The sequence below is a fragment of the Phalaenopsis equestris genome, unplaced genomic scaffold (assembly GCF_001263595.1).
Source record: "Phalaenopsis equestris unplaced genomic scaffold, ASM126359v1 Scaffold231319, whole genome shotgun sequence".
Taxonomy (NCBI): Eukaryota; Viridiplantae; Streptophyta; class Magnoliopsida; order Asparagales; family Orchidaceae; genus Phalaenopsis; species Phalaenopsis equestris.
In genome coordinates, this window is record NW_018249289.1 from 60,162 (window position 1) to 80,579 (window position 20,418).

The 20,418-nt window shown below is 34.1% G+C and overlaps 1 protein-coding gene across 1 annotated transcript; it reads right to left on the reverse strand.

The window, feature by feature from the left end:
* Positions 1-137: 137 nt before the first annotated feature.
* LOC110038122 (F-box/LRR-repeat protein At1g67190) lies at positions 138-12,995 on the reverse strand. Its single transcript, XM_020742891.1, has 3 exons — positions 12,800-12,995; positions 10,504-12,009; positions 138-730 (listed from the first exon to the last, which is right to left on the reverse strand). Exon 2 carries the CDS (start codon positions 11,895-11,897, stop codon positions 10,572-10,574), a length of 1,326 nt encoding a protein of 441 aa, XP_020598550.1. The 5' UTR covers positions 11,898-12,009; positions 12,800-12,995; the 3' UTR covers positions 138-730; positions 10,504-10,571.
* Between the last annotated feature and the right edge of the window lie 7,423 nt (positions 12,996-20,418).

Sequence of the window (20,418 nt, forward strand, 5' to 3'; positions counted from 1 at the left end):
TATATATATATATATATATATATATGACTTTAAAACATAATAAATATAATTTTAAATAATAAAGCTTGCAAAAAAACATCCGAAAAAGAATTCGCCTTTTTTTCCGGCACTCGTAACTTGTCTGGCAGAGTTAAATATGAAAATAATTTAGGTTCCCAATAGTTACTATGCTGAATTTAAAGATTGGCAAGCCTTTCACAAAACACCAATTTTAAAAGGGAAATAAGATATGTAATACGCACGATCCAAACTAGAGAACTCCAACCTCAAATATTATGGAGCAGGTAAGTGCACAGTGAAGCTTAATCTCAGAGAATAAATTGACAACCACTCTTAAAGACAACTAGAACATTCTAAGCAGATCTTACTAACAAAGATCAATTTATTTGTAAACAAGTACCTCCTTTCAGGAACATTTCTTCTATACGAAGGCTAAATTTTGAATCAAACTCCAGTCTAAGCTGCGACTGATTCCACAGAAAAGAATGCAAAGATGAAAGAAATGAAAGAATTTCACATTCCAGGCTTCCAGCAAAAACAAAAAAGAAACCAAAAACTGCTCCACTGTAGCATCCTATGTTGGAAGAAAAATCAGGTTAGCTATAGGTTAGACAATATAAATATATAATTTCCCAACTGAACCCAAAAAAAGGCACAATGACGTTGCATTCTACTGAAGAAAGAGCTCAATTGGCATCGCAAAATGCCAGGGCCCGTCTGATTGCCTAGTCTGCAGCGGAATAAAAATTTGCTTAGTTACACATCCTAAATTATGAAACTTGATACTAAACAATATATCTAAACAAGCTTTTCAAACGCATTATAATATCTAAAGAACAAATAAAAGAAGGAAATGATAATTGGTACTGGTCGGCAATTTCTCATACAGCAAGTAGGAAGCAAACTTATTATGTTCGTTACTTGGTTTGTTCTATATATTACTTTTTATTGTTCCGGTAAACTTGAAACATATGATTGGATGATAACACTTAAAGAATAAATAAAAAATGGGGATACGTTTTTTCAGTAATTGGTGTCAAGAGGGTGCAATTATACATGCAAAAATGGCACAGTACAATCAAATTTTATATCATCGTATCCAGGTTGCAGGTAAAAAAGATGGAAAAAAGAAACCAAAAACTTCGTATCCTTCAATTTACAAGTCAGATCATGGAACAAGCTGGCTTTGAGAAAAAATGCAGATACATGCAAATATACAACAACAACAACTGCAACAAAACCTTTAATTCCACTAAGTGGGGTCAGCTACATGAATCCTTTTTCTCCATTGGGTCCTATTCAGTGTCATACTTTCATTTATTTCTAATAAATTAAGATCATTTTTTATACAATCTGCCCAAGTCTCCCTAGTTCTACTTCTGTCTTTCTTAACATAAGTCAAATCTAAAACATCCAATCTTCTAATCGGATCCTCAGATGGTCGATGTTTAATGTGACCAAGCCATCTAAAATGACTCTCTAATTTTGCCCTTAACTGGAGCTACAACAATCCTATCACGGATATGTTCATTTCGCATTTTGTCTCTAAGTGTAAAGCCACTCATCCACCTAATCGTTCTCATCTCGGCAACACCTAACTTAATTTTATGCTTCTTTTTTATAGGCCAACATTCAACGCCATAGAGCACCACCATCATATAAAATTTTCCTTTCAGTCCAAGAGGTACTTATCTATCACACAATAGGCCCGAAGTATTCCTCCACTTCAACCAACCAACTTGAATTCTACTAATAACATCCCCACAATATCACCGTCACTTTGAATAATAGACCCGAGATATCTAAAGCTTTCACAACTTTTAATAATTTGATTACCCATAGTTACATTTTTGTCACTAGAGCTACTACTACTAAAATTACATTCCATGTATTCAATTTTAGTTCTACTCAAACGAAGGCCTTTAGACTCCAAGGTAGACCTCAATAATTTAAGTTTTTCCTGAGCTTTTTCTCTCGTCTTATCCACCAAAAGGATATCATCAGCAAAAATCATGCAACAAGGTACATCCTCCAATAAGTGTCCCGTTAGACCATCCATAACTAAAGAAAAAGATATGGGCTTAAAACCGATCCCTCATGTAAACCAACAGAAATAGAAAAATATTTGGTCAATCCTCCTTCTATTCGAACACAAGTAACAGCTCTTCTATACATATTTTTAATGACTTAAATATAAGTCATATCAACACCTTTATTCTCAAGAACTCCCAAAAGGATATCTCTTGGAATTTTATCATAAGCTTTTTCTAAAGCAATAAAAATCATATATATATCCTCCTTATTATCTCTGAACTTCTCCATCAAACCTCTCAATAAATGTATAGCTTCCATGGTAGACCTGCCCAGCATAAAACCAAATTGATTATGAGAAATATTTGTAAAACGTCTTAACCAATGTTCAATTACCCTCTCCCATAATTTTAAATTATGACGCATCAACTTATTTCCTCTATAATTTGCACTCTTGTGCATCCCCTTGCAAATATGTCTTGTGCATCTCCCCTTGCAAATATGCAAATAAAGCCTTAGATACATGCAAATATGCAAATAAAAACTCATTGAAATGTATTATTTGTTTGCAGTGTTTAAAGTAGGTAAAAGGTGTATGACCCGTTGATCTCTAAAAGAAACAAAGGAGCTTTAACCACGAAATTTGCTACGCTTCAATAGATTGAACAAGTGCATCGACTTGTCAAATATAGCCTTAGATTAATAGAGACACACTCAGCTCGTAGGCGACCTGATCTGTCCCTAACACCAAAAGCAACCTTGGAGAGATGACACGGATCATACTTTTCTTGAGCAAATATAGACCTTAATCCACACAATACTTTTAGAAGTGCCTATCACGAGAAAAGTAAAGCAAAGTGATAACACCTACTTTGCTTCATTGAAGTGTGCTTTGAAATGCTAATGTTAATTTACAGGTCTTTTTTTGGGGCAATTTTAGGTTTTTAGTTATTGCAGCAAACTATTAGCAATTGTTCGAAATTTTAATTTGCAAGCTCACACTTAATGTTTGCTTTAAAGTATTGTACCACATTCTTTACTATTTTATATTAAATTTGAAGTCATACTTTATATTTTATAATTATTAATAAATGTATTCATATATATTAAAAAATTTTATATAGCCTATTAACATTTTGATTAATAAAAGCGTCATTTCGCTCTGCGCATTGCGCTTTGAAGCAAAAACAAGGCCTTGTGCACTGCCCTTTGCGCTTTAATAATTCCAAATATAATTAATTTGGTTGACCCTATGAGAATCAACTTAAATGGGATTAAATTCATCAAACTTTGGCAGATCAAATATGCCCACAATTTAGCATGGCCGTTCTTCAAAGCGTGACTATCAGTTCTCTATATCTTCAATCGTTGATCTCAAGTTTAATGGTGAATTAAAAAGCATTTAGAAAAGAACATTAACAAGCCCATGAAACTTCTAGGAAATGCACAACTGACCATATCTTGGAGGCACTCGAAGGTTTGCCTCAAACCAAATGCACATGGCTCTTTGCTCATGATATCAAGGATAAAAAATTAGTTACAGATATAATATTATATTGCTCCTATCACTTCAAACTTCCAATCTTATGTGAATTGAAATTAGTCCTTGGTCCAAATGAACTTATGTTACATGTGAACCATGAAATTCATGTTTCCTGAGCACATAAAAACGTGCTTGTGCGTCTCATTGTGCAAGTCAGGGCCCTGGCACTGCAGAAATGGTAAAAATGATAATGTATAAAACAAATTAAGTAATTAGTTAAATGGAATGCAAAGCCAGCTCTCTGCCATTTAGTCAATTTCTTCAATTTAACACGGTAATTAAACGTACACCGGCCATGTATTCTTCTTATAAATGCGTTATATTCCCTTGATGGGGTGGGGACATTCTGATTTCTGGTACCACTACATTCACCACAATAACCAAGAAACAGTAATAATATTAGTAAAAAAAGCTCACTGACTTGAGCACCAAAAAAAAAGGTAAAACTACTTTCAAAGATAGAAGCCGCCGAAGCAGTGATGGGAATAGTGGAAACTACAGTTGAGGCATCCCATCTATATTCCAATCTTCTGTTCTTCACATATACTGCTGTAGTCTCATATGCCACTATTTGACCTACCAATAAAATAAGTCCTTGCCACAAAAAATTTTATTTTTCTCTTTTGCTCCCATTGCCTTGTTCAGTCTTTTAGCTGCAGATGATACAGAGGCGGTGACCTTCAGCAGCTAATCTACCCTGATAAGTTTTCATCTTGGAAGAATTCACTTGCAACAGTTTAGATGCAACTCTACAGTAATGACTGGTTATTTAGACCGACGACTTTGGATGTTTTTGCAAAGTTCTAAGCCTAACTCCCTAGTTCTCATAGAACATAGTTCCCAAATGATTTAAATAGAAATTTTGGATAGACGGGAGAGTCTAAATCCAAATTATAAATATAAGGTGATATTTAATCAACAAATTTTCTGCTTTCACATAAGGCTCTTTCTAAGTTATTACAAAATGCAGCATGAATCTAAGAGAGATATTTGTGGGGCAGCTGAATTCGTATGGCTGTAAATATTCTTCCAATTATACAGGAGTTGCATTAAAGAAAATCATTAATCGAGGCTTCCATTCCACACACACCCCATTAAATTGGATTGAATATATTAATCATTCCGAGCTTGGAAAATAGGTCCTCAAAGTTTTAATGGAAACGCTCAAGTTAATATGTAAGCAACTTAAGTCTTGGTTGGAGTATAAACCATTTTATTATCATCATAATTTTCTTTAAAAATTTGGACATTTCAATATCTTTGGTCATACCATGAAGGATAAGATTCTTAACAAAGCAAATGGCACATTGATTTTCACAAAGAAGATTTCATTTTTCCTTCAATTTCAGCTCCAAGTACCTCAGGAAGACTTTTGAACCAAAAGACCAGCACACTGTTGGATTTTTGCTTCTACACTATCTGATAACTCAGATTATTTTCTAGTTTGCCCAAATTTTCACATTTTGAAGTATAAATTTTCAGAAGATAGCACATCATGTCACGATTACAAACACATTATCTAACATCCAATCATAAAATATGTAAAAAGAAAAATAATCCAAATTACACTTCGACATTTTACTCCTAGTTTTTGGCCCTTGACTAGCTACAACAATTTTCTTGCTTGATAGCTAGTAACTAGTAACTTTTGTCCTCAATCAACTCCATGTGCCACAATAACACTACTACAAAAGCTCAAACTGAGCTCAAACCAAATTTGAACGTATTTTTTGGTCCTCGAACTCAGAGATCCTCTAACTCAACTTGGATTAGCTCGATTTGTTAAAACCCTACATGCAATATCGCCCATAACATGAAGCAGCATACTCACGCTATTATGTAGCAATGCATGGGATTTCATATGTGCGCCTACCAAATAATAATTTTCAACCAGTTTTGCCGGAATCAAATTAGGAGGCACAGTTCATAACGGTTTTGTGTTTAGAGAGTCCAAGTCAATTAATGACTAATTTAGGATATTTTCTCAATCTCAAAATTGTATGTATAAGTTGTGCTATAGTAAAAGGCACATTGCCCTTTAATGGAACCTATTTTATTTTTATATATTTTATTCCTTAAAATAATTATTAATAGCAATGTCATCAAAGCGCAACGTGCAATACAATGCACTAGTCTTTATTTTCTCTTTAAAGTGCAAAGCACAAAACGAAGCAGCGCTTTTATAAATCAAAGCGCAAATAAATTATATCAAACCATTATTATATAAATACATTAGTATACAACAATAAAATAATAACAAACCTTTATCCCGCTACGTGGGCTTGACTACATGAATCTTTTTCTCCATTGTGTCCTATTAATTGCATATTCTCATTTCATTCTAATAAATGAAAATCATTTTTTAAACATGCTGATGTTTGAAATTGTTGTAAAGCAAGTCGGTCAATCATGCAAGTATATATGTCGATCAAGTAATATACAGATTATGAGTCTGCATATCGATCCCACGAGTAAAGTGTCAAAATATTTATAACGGACGAAATTCTAGTTTACTAATCCTAGTTTTAAGGTTCAATTTGCAGATATGAAAGTTCTATAATCCTAATACAGAGTTCTCCTATCCTGAGCCTCTTATGGTCGGCCCTCCTGATCGATTCTCCTCCCAAGATTGCAGGCAATATCCAGGCGATGTGGATAGCGGTGTCTCAGACAAGCTCCTCCAAATCATCTTCCGCGGGGAATTTCTCTTGCCTTTGGTTTGCGCCCATGGGGCCACAAACTCTTTGAACTTTCCTGCTCGGACCAACTCTTCGACCAAGTTTCGAAGGTACTACACTCCTCCATATCATGACCATGGTCTTTCTGGTATTTGCAATACTTGCTCATGTTCCGGAGACGAGCACTGATTCTCATTGAATGAGCCGATTTGAAGTACTTTTTATCTTGAATGACTTCTCAAGTGAGTGGGTTTTGGCATTCTCGGTCGTCAGCTGATCACTAGTTCGACTCCACCATCGGGAATTTCTGTCGGCCGCTCTATCACCACTAGCCGACCAGACTCTTTCACATCTGGGCATGGGTTATCCTTCTCCCTTCACTCATCTTCTCGCGAGCCTTTTCTTTCTGAACAACCGTCTTATTTTTTTTCCATTTTTGTAAGGTGGGCCAACATATTTCTCAGTTGCGACATGATTGTAGGCCAACCGCAAGAGTTCGGCCAAATTGTTGGGTTGATGTAAACCCAAAAAGTAATTGAACTGTGCACTTCTTAACACTTGGGCCAGGGCAGCCTGTGCTACCACATGCTCCAGATTCAGTACTTCCAATATCTCCTTCTGGAATCAAGTGACATACACTTGTAGACTCTCGTTCGGCCCCTGCTTGACGTGTCGTAGGGCCTTTGAGTCCTTGATGGCTATTTGGGCATTAGCGAACTGCGTTGTAAATAGCTTCTTAAAATCACTGAAACAGGTTTATGTCGAGAGGTCATTAAACCACCTGAGCGTTGAATCCCTCGGTGTGGTATGGAATAGCCGACACTTAAGTGCGTCGAAAATTTTGATAAGGCACATAGCCAACTCAAAGGATACTATGTGGTCAGTTGAATGCTTTGACACTTGTAGAATTCAAGGAAATGAATTTTAAACTTCTCGGGGGGATTAACATCGTGATCTGCCGAGAGAACACATTCTCCGGTTGACAGTAAATGTCAATTTGCCCCCTAGTGGTTCGAATCATGGTATAGACCCAACATTGTCCTGATACTTGAATTTCTCAATTATTTTGGCCCCCTAAGCCGTCTAATGGCCTTGTGGTTCGATTTCTCCTAGAGGGTTTTGCTCTAGAGGAGCTTATGCTCTCCCCTCAAGTACAACGCAAGTCAGTTCTGCCCTTTGTTCCGTCCTTTGGTTGTAGAGTTCCTGAGTTTGTTGTTGTATAAATTCTTTATCGAACTCCAAGTTCGAAGTTTCTCCAAAGTGAGTTTTTTCTCCGTGTCGCGCTTCTCTTCTTAATAATGACATGATTTCACGCTCATCGCACCTTTTAGAATATTGATTCCAAAAATGTCTTGTGGATCATGCCCAATGGATAGAGCGTTGGACTAATAAGAAGAATTGAGAAAGAGAAATAAAAAAAACAAAGAGTAAAATCACATAAGTTCTCAGAGTGTGAATTTAGTAGTCCATTCTTAAAGGAATAATCCCTATTTATAGATATAGAGGTATCTAGTGAAGTTACATATTAATCCCTGTTTTAACAGTGACACTACAAATAATTATTACACAATTTCACATTTACAACTGACACTGGGACCATTTAATATCTATAACTGACATTGGCACTGCTTCGCATTCATCATTGTTTGAAAAGGGGCATCTAAAGGCCTACTGATATTGGCATTCGGTCGTCTGATAACTGTTTGGTCGGCCTTCTCGAGAGAATCCCCAGCAGAGGTCTTCTTGTCGTTAGGGTGAACTTAGATCATTAGAAAGGTGGTTTATCACTATAATCGGACGGGCAACTCTCCTTTGGATAAGGGGTCTTCATAAGGAATTGGACAGATATTCAATGAAATGCACTTTTGACCATCTTTCTAAAGAATCCCAGAATCGGTTGAGGGAGCTAATTATAAATGGTTGTCCCTTGGACCAGGTGTTTCCTGCTCTTTCGTTTGTCTGTACTTTCATTCAGTCGGCCTATGGTTCTGACCAAAGAAAACGACATGTGACGTCTCCATCTGTTGACTATCTCGATGTAGTCCTTTGGTATCCTTTTAGCGAGATCCGTTGAATTTCTTCAAGATTCATGCGGTCATATTATCGATGTATAGTTTAAAATAGCAAGAGTTTTGTAATATGATATGTATTATGAATCCAAGAGAACTTTGATATATTTTGCCACTCGCAATTGAAAAGTATGCACTGAAGATATTTTTAAACATACAAGTTGTCGTTGGCTATGGCCATTGGAGGGCATTAAGAGAGGATATTATCAATGAGATGCCACACACTTCTCAGACGTCATTGAAAAACATCTTAGGTACAATAAATAAAAATTAGAATAGGAAAAAATAAAGTAAAACAAGAAAGTAATTAAAACTAGCAAAGAGCCTCATGTGCAAGATACGTGGGTTCTATTGTCCCAGGTCAACAACAACAACAACAACAATAAATGGCTTCTTCCCTGACAAATCAGCAACATGAATACATGGCTTCTTCCAACAATTGTGGTTTCTTCCTTTCCAACCCTCCAGCATCAATCCGTGGAGTACAACTTGGAAATACTTGTCAATATATTCTTCTAAATATGCATGATTTCAGTACAAGAAATTTTTAATCGGTGCTTCCAATCTAGGAGCAGTTTTAAATAATTAACCTAGTTACAATCAACAAAGGTTACACATCGCATTTATTCTCATCTATGAAATAAAAACTATTTGGGGTGTGTTTATGAATGTAAGAGGGCAAAAGGAGAACAAAAGTTGGGATACATAAGTAGACTAAGGCTTCGTTTGAGGCAGTTGTAGTATATTAAGAAGCTAGCGTGAAGCTACTGAAAAATAATCTGATATTGTAAAAAACTGCGCTGGCTGTTATATTTTTTTTTTCTTTTGAAAAAGTCAGACTACAATTAGAAAACTCCCCTGCACCTAGTGAGAAAACGCTGGTTTTTGCAGCATCTTTTTGAAAAAATTGAAAAAATATAGTTTACCGAAAAGGCCAAAACAGCAGTACAGTGTCGCACTGTCGTCGCACCGCTGCAACAAACGGAGCCTAAAAAACATTAGAACTTAACGTTGTTTTGAAAGGGGGATCAAAAACCATCAGAACAAAGGTAAAGCATAATCAGGCAATGGGATTTTCTTACATGCTTCTTTAAATAATGTTTTGTTCATTGTCATGTCAGTTCAAGCCCAATTTCATGCAAAACTTGGTTGTGTGGCCACAACCAATCAGCAATATGAATGCCCTTTATGTTCTAGGCGACTAACTGTAAAATGAAAAAAAAATGAAATATATAATATAATTATTTTTGTAACAATAATATTTTTATATTTCTAACATTTATATCAAAGTTCTATATATCATTTTAGCATTATCATAAACTCCAAAAGAATTACTACTCAAAACAAGCCTACGGTTAAAAGCATTTCCTTAATCCCGGATTTAATTTGGCATACTTCTCCTTCTAATCCCTCTTCCAAAACATCCACTTTCCTTACTACCATCCCTCAAATAACTCGTTCTAATACCTCTTTGATATGAATCAGAGTAAAAAAAAGCGAACAAATTGCAAGAAATATGCAGAAAAACACAAATTAAGACTAAATTGATTAAACTCTGAATAAACAAGATACAAGAGATGATCTACAATTTGATAGCTAGATCGACTCTCCACAAGTCCTAGACACCACTATAAATAAGAAGACAAAGAAAACTACATAAATCCACACATAAAGCAAGCCCTTTGTGATTAGCCCTAATAAAATATCCCAAAACATATTCAAAATTTTCCTCCAATCCATTTCATTGCAAACATTATTAGGAGTTTATCACACCCCACTCAGTGGTTCGAATCATCCCAAGAAGAAATGAGATTTCCACCCCCTAAGCTGAACCAGCCGACTTGGCTGAGCCAGCTGGCCTGGTTGGATTGGACTGAGTCGGACCGATCCAGGCCGATTTAAGAGGGGACCGACGTAACAGGAACATAAGACACTTAAGAGCAACAAGAATAGTGCAGAAATAAAACTACCATTTAAAAAAAAAAGAAACAATGAAAAGCAAGTGAACTCTTGATTTATGTAGTATATACTACAACTTGTAAAAAAATAATATTATTAATATTTCAGATGTGGTTATAAGAGAAAGGCTTTTAGCAATTAAAACATGCAAGATTGAGTATTGGGCATAACGGTCAGGTATGTTGCTTCAAATAAAAGAAAAACAAAAGGTTTTGTGCCATACCTTGAGTTCAAAGTGCGTCTTTGTACAATTGAAGATGAACAAAGATATGAACCTTTGCAGGAATCCACTCATGCATATTCAAAACGCACATCAACATGCATGTATTTCCTCATGACAGAAACTACAGATGATGTAAAACTAGCAAGCATTTGGCATTCTTCACGAGTCTTGGGGTCGGATAGAACACCATGGATGACTAAATTCTTAAGGTTAGGACATTGATCAACCATACCAAAAACCCATTGACCAAAGTGCTCACTTATAACTGACCATCCCAGTTCCAATGTTGTGACATTCTCAAGAGATAATGAGTCATGTAAACCATTATGAAACAAGCCATCCCTTATCTCATAACTCAAACAAAGATGCTTAAGGTGAGGACAACGAGTAGTAGGATTCTCTAAGTCCATGATCTCATCCTCATCCACAAAAACGACACCCCAAAGCCGGAGTGTTCTAAGTCTAGATGACCTAAAAACCAATTGGTAAAATTTTGGCCATGAGATTGTAGAGATGCTGAAATCTATGACCTCCAATTGGTCAATGCTTTCACAAGCATCAAAATGTACAATACTGACATCATCAAGTTTAATATTATTCAAGGCACCTTTTGCATTTAGCTCAAAAACTTCAAGATTTAATGAATAAAAGTGCAAAGTCTCCAAATTATCAGCCTCCAAAACTATTTTATCAACATTTAATGCTTTGGCATATAAGCTCCTCAATGTTAGACTGCTTAGTTCCATGGATGATTGTGAATCTGATGTCATAATTTCCAGAGAAACAAGGGTGAGAGTCTCTATCTTTGGACAGGAAGCTAAGAGCAGGCTTATATCAAAAGCAGAGACACTAACATGTCTTAGGGTAAAGGATCTTAAGGAATTAAATTTCTGGTAGCTTGGTTCAACCCCGAAGATGGGATTGTGGTCCAACTCTAACACCTCAAGCTTCTGTCGACTACATTTCTCCAAAATGTTAACAGTAGGCACAGTATGAATATTGTAAGACAGACTCCTTAGGGTTTCCCTAGTATACATGAGCCAAGCAATCACAGCTGCAGCTGAGAATTCATGTACATAGTCCATACAAAGTGAAAGGCACTGAAGGCCGACTGTTTGGAATATAGTCTCAGTTATGATGACTTCAAGCCGTCTAGTAGTGAGGTCGCGGTAAATAGGGCAATCATGAGAGCAAAAGCAAAGGGTATGGAGGTGTTTTCTGAATGATTCTCTCCATTTGCGGCATGTCGAAGAGGCAATGACAACTTCCTTTGCATTTCCTAGATGCGAGAGAATGTTACCAACAACTTCCATGGGAAGGTTCTCCATGAACACTTCAGAAAGCATAGACACTAAAGAAGAAGTCTCTATTGTTCGAAATTGGCCTCTTTGCATGTCTTTGGATCCAATTAACAGTAGAAAGAGAACCGCATTAGCGTTTAAATAACCCAAAAGTTGTCAGAGAAACTGAGGTGTCAGCATATGTAATACCCCACACCTTGCCTTCCTGCATCAGATGTTCAGACATGGAAACAGAGTTAACAATTTCTCAAAAGACGGCATTTGAATCAAGGAATGCTACAGAAAATAAATTCAAATAAAATATTTTTATCATCCCCTTAAATATATGCTAAAAGCTTCAACCAAGCAGCAATAGGTACGATTTCTTCCAGTACATAGCATAAGAAGAACAACAGTGTGTAAAGGATACTTGCAAACAAATTTCACAGCCATCCAGGTTTGTCATATTTCAAAAATTTACGTGGTATGATTTCTCCCAGGCCGTGAATTAACATGAACAATCCGTCGTACATGACTCTTGAAAAAAAATTTCACAGCCATCCAGGTTTGAACTACGGATAAATACATAGTATCTGAATTAAGGGAAGTTGGCGAGGCATACAAAGCCTGATCATGACTCGATCAAACCATCTAATCTGTTTCAATAACAGCTCAAAACCAGCACACGGTATTCAACCATGTAAAAAGTACAATTCAGAATCCAAACAACTCAAAAAATTCAACAATTTCAACACTACCACCACCACTTCCGGTCCTTTCAGATCTTTTATTTAATAAATCAGGTGACCAGTATTCCCAAACTAACTCATGTAAAAAATTATTTCTATATTTAAATTCAAGAAGCATGCCAGCATTACAAGAAAAAAAAAATACAGACGCAAACTCTTGAATCCACCATCACAAAGAAGAAAAATAGAATAATAAATCGTGTTCTGTGAAAACGCATCAATAGATGAAATCCTCGCCAAGAATACATTCAGAGATAGAAACAATACCTTTCCCTCCCGTACTGACAGATCGAGAGCGAAGATGAAGCCCGGAGTGAATCGGAAAGCTCCCGAGGACCTCAGGAGTATTTTTCATTTCGGGGAAGCGCAAACAGAACAGCGGATTTTTTATATAACGTTTTGTGACTGATTACTCACTTCGCGGGCGGCGCGCGAGGGACTAGGGCGTATTCCTCCAACAAATTTTGCTTTGCTAGTACGGCATAATTTTACATGATTGCATGGGTTATGAATGTTGTTTATTTTTTTAATTTATAAGTTATGATCCATTGATGAAAACTTAATCTTAGTAAAATTTTTTATGTTTGTTTTTCAAAAATTCAAAATATTTTTATGTTTTTTAGCGGGTAAGAATTTGGATAATCATGCGTCCTCAAAAAATTTTTATTTGGCATGAATCTCAATGCATGTTGAGTAACAAAATATTACAAATTCAATTTTAACATCACTTGAGTCCTAATTTTGGCAAGTTTATAGTCAAAATTAACCTCACAAGAAGATGAAACAAATGATGTTGAATGTGATCCAATTCTAGTATAAATAAGCCCAAATCAGTAACATGAAGTGTTGTCAAAAAATTTTGTGCATTAACAGGAAAACTATAAAATCTCTAAATTTTGCATGATTATGAACAAATAGAGTGACTTAATGAGAGAATCCAATGAGCCCATATATATCTAATTCTTAGGTTGTTAAGGCTCATAAATATTGAAAATATTATCTAAGATCAAGGGAATTAATGTGAACCATCAGATGGAGTGTTTCGAGATCCTGGCTAAATTTAATGAAATTACTCTCTCTAAGCTGATATATAAACTCCCCTTCAAAACTATAAAGGAGGGAGGAGAATGGAGTGAACTAACTACTAAAGTTTAACTCTTAAATTCTCGACAATTACCAACGATCACTAGAATTCATTGCTAACCACCAAAGGTCATCATTGACCGCTAGCATGAATTTTCACGACCAATTGCTTCAGTTGTATCCATGAATTACAGCTTAAATAGCCAACTATGGTCATTGCAACCATTAATTATGACTTTTGTAGCTAACTACTGCTATTATGGCCACTAATTATATCTTGCAGCTTAATTATGGATTATAGCTAAACTATTACAATAAATTTATGCTTGTTAGTTTTTTGTAATCTCATCCTCCCTAATTTAAGAAAAGAGTAAGCATTTATACTTTCAATTTACTAGTGAATTCTTTGATTGGGTCAGACGTAGTAATTTTTTCTTTTTTGGGTTATTCTAGAAAAAAAAAATCTAGTTCTCTTTTACATCTCTATCTATATGTATATTAGAAAGTTATACTAAGGTAAGGTATAGGATTTCTCTTCCATTGAGAACTTTCTAGTACACAACAATTTGGCGTCATATGTAGTAACAATAGTCTCACCTTTTCGATGACTCCTAAGCATCATGTTTGCAACAACAGAACCTCCCACTACAACACCCACAATTTTAGAGGATGAACTAAAAGTTAAAGTTGCCAGACCTCTACTTTCGTTTTCCCAAATATATATAAGTACCTCTTCTTTGGAAAACCCTATGATTATCATGAGAATTTTAAATAAGATTCTTCAATATTTAAGAGAGGCTCGATAACCTGCACTGGTGACAAATAGTTTATTTTTATCATAACATGAACTTATAACTAAAATATTAAGCTAAAAAATAGTCATACAAGACCCTCTCTTCAACTTAGCTTGAAATCTAACCTTTTGGATACTGCCGCTTTCATCAAGGTCATGGTCATACTATTCAATAATATCATCAACTTAAGAAAAAAGTTGAATGGCTAATTCAGAAGAAATATTGGAGCCATATTACAGAAAATAATCAGGAATATGTAAACAAGACTTCCATTATCATATAACAAACTTGAAAATAACAAGAAATTCACCAAATCCATTGTTTAAGTATGGTTATGATAATCATTTCAAGAAAAATTTTGGTTTATCCTGATCTACACCCTAGACTCAAGAAATACAAAATATTTCTAGTACTTTATTACGAGCTTAATCAATTATTAGGAAAGTTGATTTGGCCACTTCCAAGCAAGTAAGAGCTATCAATTTTGTTTTTCAGCATGTTGTAGGGAGTATCTTTATAGATCCATACCAAGAAAAATATTTAATTATTTAAATATCAAACAGGTATATTATCTCAAGAGATAGAAATATCACATTATGATGTGTTCAATTACATTAATTGAGAAATATTGGGTATTTACATTGGTCTACAAATTTTTCAGCTACTTAATCCAAAAACTATATAGCGTTTAGATGAAATTTGGGGTCTAAACTTCTTATAAGGGCAAACCTATATGGTTAATTAAATCTTAAACAATTGAATTCACATGAGAAAACTCTCAATTAAGGTTGTGATTTTGTCTTTGAGAAAATTGCTAGTTTAAATTTTCATAATTGATTATAAAAAATTTTAAAGTAGAAAGACTCAAAAGTGAAACGATTATTAATGAAATACAAAGGAAGAAGAGTAGGAGATGCATGTCAAAGATACTATGAAACCCAATGACAACTCAACTATCCTATTATTTGGTTTTACCAGTTTTGAAAAAGATACTTATTCTATGTTTTATCCTGACATCTTATTAGAAAGTTAGGACTTAGAATGCATGATATACAATCGTTAGAAAAGCCTAAAACTTGAGGTTTTATGTCGTAACTAAATGAAAAACCTTAGAATCCTAAAACAAAATTGAAGTCCACTAGAAGAGGTGAAAAATCAAAACACTAGTCTAAAGGAAAGAAAATACCACAAATAACATTTACTGGACTTGTAACCTAAATACTATTTCTATCACAGGATGCTTGGGCACAAGATTGAAGACTGCTTTGTCTTCAAGGATTGGTTAGAGTACAACTTTAAGGCAGGGAACATAGTTATCCCAAAAGAATATTTGAAAAAGCCCGAAAAGGGTTCGATCAATGTGATTTAGGTTGATGAATTTGTTCTTGTTGACCCCTACAAAGCTGAAGATGGATGGGAAATAGTATGGTTGAATTCTTATAAGAAGATTTTTAACAAGATGACGACAACTTTAGCTTCAACACTGACAACAAAACATCTCCTATCGCTAAGAAAAGAAAAGAAAAAGAAAGAAGAAAATGAGAATAAAAGGATTGGAGTTCATCGTAGTATAGGAGTTGTTACTTCCATTGTACCTTCCACTTCTTATATTCCTTCTACTTTTACTTATGATACTAGACTAGTTGTCACAAACCAAGGGAAGACATCTTTTGGACTGTTGAATTTGTATGATTTCTTCTTTGTCCCTTCAGAGACAATTAATGCAGAACCTTAATTTTACTTACATTTTGTCTATTTCTGATAATGAATCAAATTTTGATCCTGTAAATAGTTCTCAAATCATACACGATCTTGATGGGTTCGAAAATAGCCATGATGACATTAGCAACAAAAATATTCTTAATGACAGTAAAATGAAGGCGATCCAGTCACATTAGAACTATAAGGAGTGCAAATTTTCATAGTATTGGAATCATCATACTTCGAGATGAAAGAGTTGGAAGAAATACTTTCATAAGGAACTCTACCTCCAGCACAAGATCAAGAAGAAATAACTGAAATTAATATACAGAGTGGAAAAATTCTACATTCGAGAATAGCTCCGAAAGATAAAGAAAATAAATGGTTGTGCCATAAGATACAGTTCCACCAGTGCAAGAAAGATTAATTCATGAAAAAAAATGACAAGTCACAAAGTAAAGTGGAGAACAACATTCTATCACATTTGAGGAAATTACCAGCAAAATTGAGAATTTATGATGCCCCATTCTCTCTAAAGAAATGAAGAAATCATTAATTAAAGCTCTATTAGATCCTGAGGTCCACCTGGCTCAATTTGCTAACATTTTCTCAGAGGAGGCTTATTCATTGGATGTTCTAGCGAAGGTCATATTCTCTGATAATGACTTATTATTAAGAACAACCAAACATAATCACCCACTGCACATATCAATAAATGTTTAGAACACCATGCTTTCAAGGGTTCTAATTGATCCCGTGCTTCAATCAACATTATAAACTTGAGGACACGTACTTATTTGGATATCACTGCCCGTAGACTAACAATGGACAAGAACATGTTACGTAGTTTCAATCAACAAAGAGAAAGAGTCGTAGGGTCAATCATACTACTCCTAAAAATTGATGACTTGGTGACAGCGGTAAAATTCCATATCATAGGCTTAGAAATGTCCTTCAATGCTTTGTTTGGTCCACCATGACTTCATGAGCATAAAATTGTCCCATCATCATTACACTAGTGTATTAAATAATTGCACGAAGGACAAGAATGTTTCATTAAAGGCTATCTACAATTGTTTTGATACATAAAATCGGCATACACGAGGATGCTGCATACTGAGTCTTATGGCATCATCTGATACACCATCATATTTAAATGTAACACACAATTCTAGAAAATTGGCAATATATAAATTTGGATCTTTAGTTGGTGATCTCCTTAACTGATTATTTGATACCATTTAGATAATACCATGTTTAAGCTCAAATGAATTAACCACTACAATAGGTTTTTGAATACTACAATGAAGTTCATCTACCGTAGGGTTGACATAATCTCGTAAAGGTCTAAACTCTTGATGAATTTAAACATTTTGATCTTTTTGGGTTGTCATTTCTATAATTTTTTTTATTTTTAAAGATTTTTGATGTTGTTGGTTTTTCTAATTTTCTTAACAGCTCTCTCTAATTCAGAATCATAGGGCACTAGTCCTTCGGAACCTAAACTACGCATACACTTAACATAAAATAAAATAAAAATAAAACACACACAAAATTAGATACAATAATTTAAAGTTTAAATATGACTATCTAAAAATAGAATTTTGCTTTTAAATCAATTAATTTTTAATTTTTCCCCGACAACGGTGACAAAAACTTGATCCCAAATTTTCTTTATACGTAAGGATTTATGAAGTTGGCACCACTACTTGAAGATTTTAATCCTCGGCAACAGTGCTAAAAACTTGATCCCCGATTTACCAAAAGTGCTTATATGAAATAGTGTAACAACAATTTAATTATATTTTCACTTATATCTTCGTACTTTGCAACAGAGTCAAAACTTGATCCTGAAGTACATAAGAATTTAACTTTTCTATTTATATCTGTTGGGATACTACGCAAGTATATGTATCATTATCAAGTAATATATGACTTTTTGATTAAAACCTGAATGTCGAACCAACAGGAAAATAATGCAATATGCTTAATTGATCAGCAACTTTCTATTTTAAAAAGACAATTACTTAAACTAAAGATGTTTTCACAGTGATTAAAATTCAAATATTTTTAGTATTTTTGATATTTTGAAAAAATAATAATAATTTAATAAGATAAACTAGAGTTTATGTTAAAGAAAAGCACTGAATTTGAAAAATATATTTCTCCTTATCATGAATCAGTAATAATTACATGAATTATGTTATGGAAGTATGCAAATTGTGTTAAGCCAAACAGGAGCAATTATATTGTTTACCCTTGCTAGAGATGCTATAAAGAGTATTAGCTAATTTAAAGTTTGAATAGTTCAGAAGACCGGCTAGGCAGGGAAGATACTAGCTCTCACGCAAGAGTTCCCTCGATTCCCTCCACCTAAGGGCTAACATCTCGTATAAGAACCTAAAACGATAAACCAAGTTAGGGGCTTTAACCTATCACTTTAAAGTCCTCTAACTCTACACCCTTCAATGATTATTTTCATATTTATTTGCACTCAGTCATATGAACTACATTCTCATTCATACAACCTCATGTGATTCTTTCCAATTGTTGACTGAGACAATACCAGTCTGGTTCTTACATGTTCTCACAACAAATTTTAACATCAAGATTGGCCAAATCAAGAAGTAAATCAAGTACACGGAATTAAATCATCACAACTTCTTCCAACATTAAATATTAATACTCTCCACAAATTTCTTCCAACACTCAATTACTTATCATTTTAAGAAGAAAGATAAAGAAAGTTACTCAGAATTCATGGAAAAAACAAAACCACACTTTTGTTTAAAAGTAGAAATCATTGTCAAACTAATAATAAGTCTCAACTAAAACTAAAAGTAGTCTAAAACAAAAGATAAAAACTTATCTCAAGTCCTCCACCAAACTCTTGAAGTTCCTTTGAATCTCTTCTCTTTTACAACATTCTTAAAATAAAACTAAAAACAAAAAGGATAAAGTAAATTTTTGATGCCAGAAAATCTCTCCAAAACTATCTATAAAACTTCTCAAAACTCCCCCTTGATAAACTCCCCCAAGACACAAAACTCCCCCTTGTTAAGCACTTTCAAGACACTTCTTTTCTTCTTTGCCTCTTCTTTTATATTTTTCCAATAGGTGCCTTTGGTATCTCTTCAAAATGTGTCTTGATTCAATGTATTTCCCCAAGGCATGCGTCCTTTCACAAGTCTTTAACTTGTATTTTCATCCTTGTTGATTGTAACCACCTATTTATGTCAAAAGAGGCCTCAAATACCTCTTCAAAATTCACAAAACCAAATTTACTCATCAAATAAATGTCTCTGGGGCTTAAGCGTGGGGCCTCTAATGCTTAGGCACGACCTTCTTTGTTTAACCGGTGCTTAAGTGCTGGATTTGATGCTTAGGCGCCAAAACACTTTAGCACAATTTTCACATGTTTGCTCCAAATTTGATCCTTTTTCACTCCTTTAGCATTTTTCAACTTTTTACCTCTACCTGAAAGGAAAACACAAAAATACCTTCCATTAAAGCACAATATCTCAAAAATAGGTATAAAAATGTGTCTAAAAATACTATATATTTTAGGTGTATCAAAATCCCACAAACTTAAAATGTTTACTTGTCCTTCAGTGACACTTCAAGCTTTAAAAACTAAATAAGTATAATATGTATATGAGTTTCTTTAGGAGTTACTAAAATTTAGATTTAGAAATATAGTAGTCCAATTTAGAAAAAATAATTAGTAAATGAGACCAACTTAAAGCTTAGAAATTTTTAATGTTAAGAAAGATGAAAATATGAGTTCCTATCTAATTCAGAAATATTGTAGATTCTCCAAATTTAGAATTTAGTCCTTTGATTATCTTCACTAAAATTTTTTTATCAAGAATAATTTTACTTATTATATTATATCTATAAGCTTAAGAGTTTCTCAAGTCATACACTTTAAAAAGATCAAATGTGAAACCAATTTCTGATTAGGCACTAATCCTCAAGCTTCTCCTCCCTTAATTTTTTTCCTTTTCTTTTCTTTTCTTTTTTTTTCTTTTTTTTCTTTTTCTCGTATCTTTTTTTTCTTTTTTTTTTCAGGCAAGGATTACTATATCTGAATAGGCATTTAATGATTTTGAATTCCACTTCTCCTTTCCTAAAGCAAAGACTTGATATAAATCTTTTACTTATAAATATATTAATAGCTTTGAAAATTCTTTTTAATAAAAGAAATTTAAGTATTAAAAATAAAAGTCTAAATTATCTAAATTTTTCAAAAATACAATTTTTTTGACTAAAGAGTTACTTATATTAATCATTTTCTCATCTAAAACA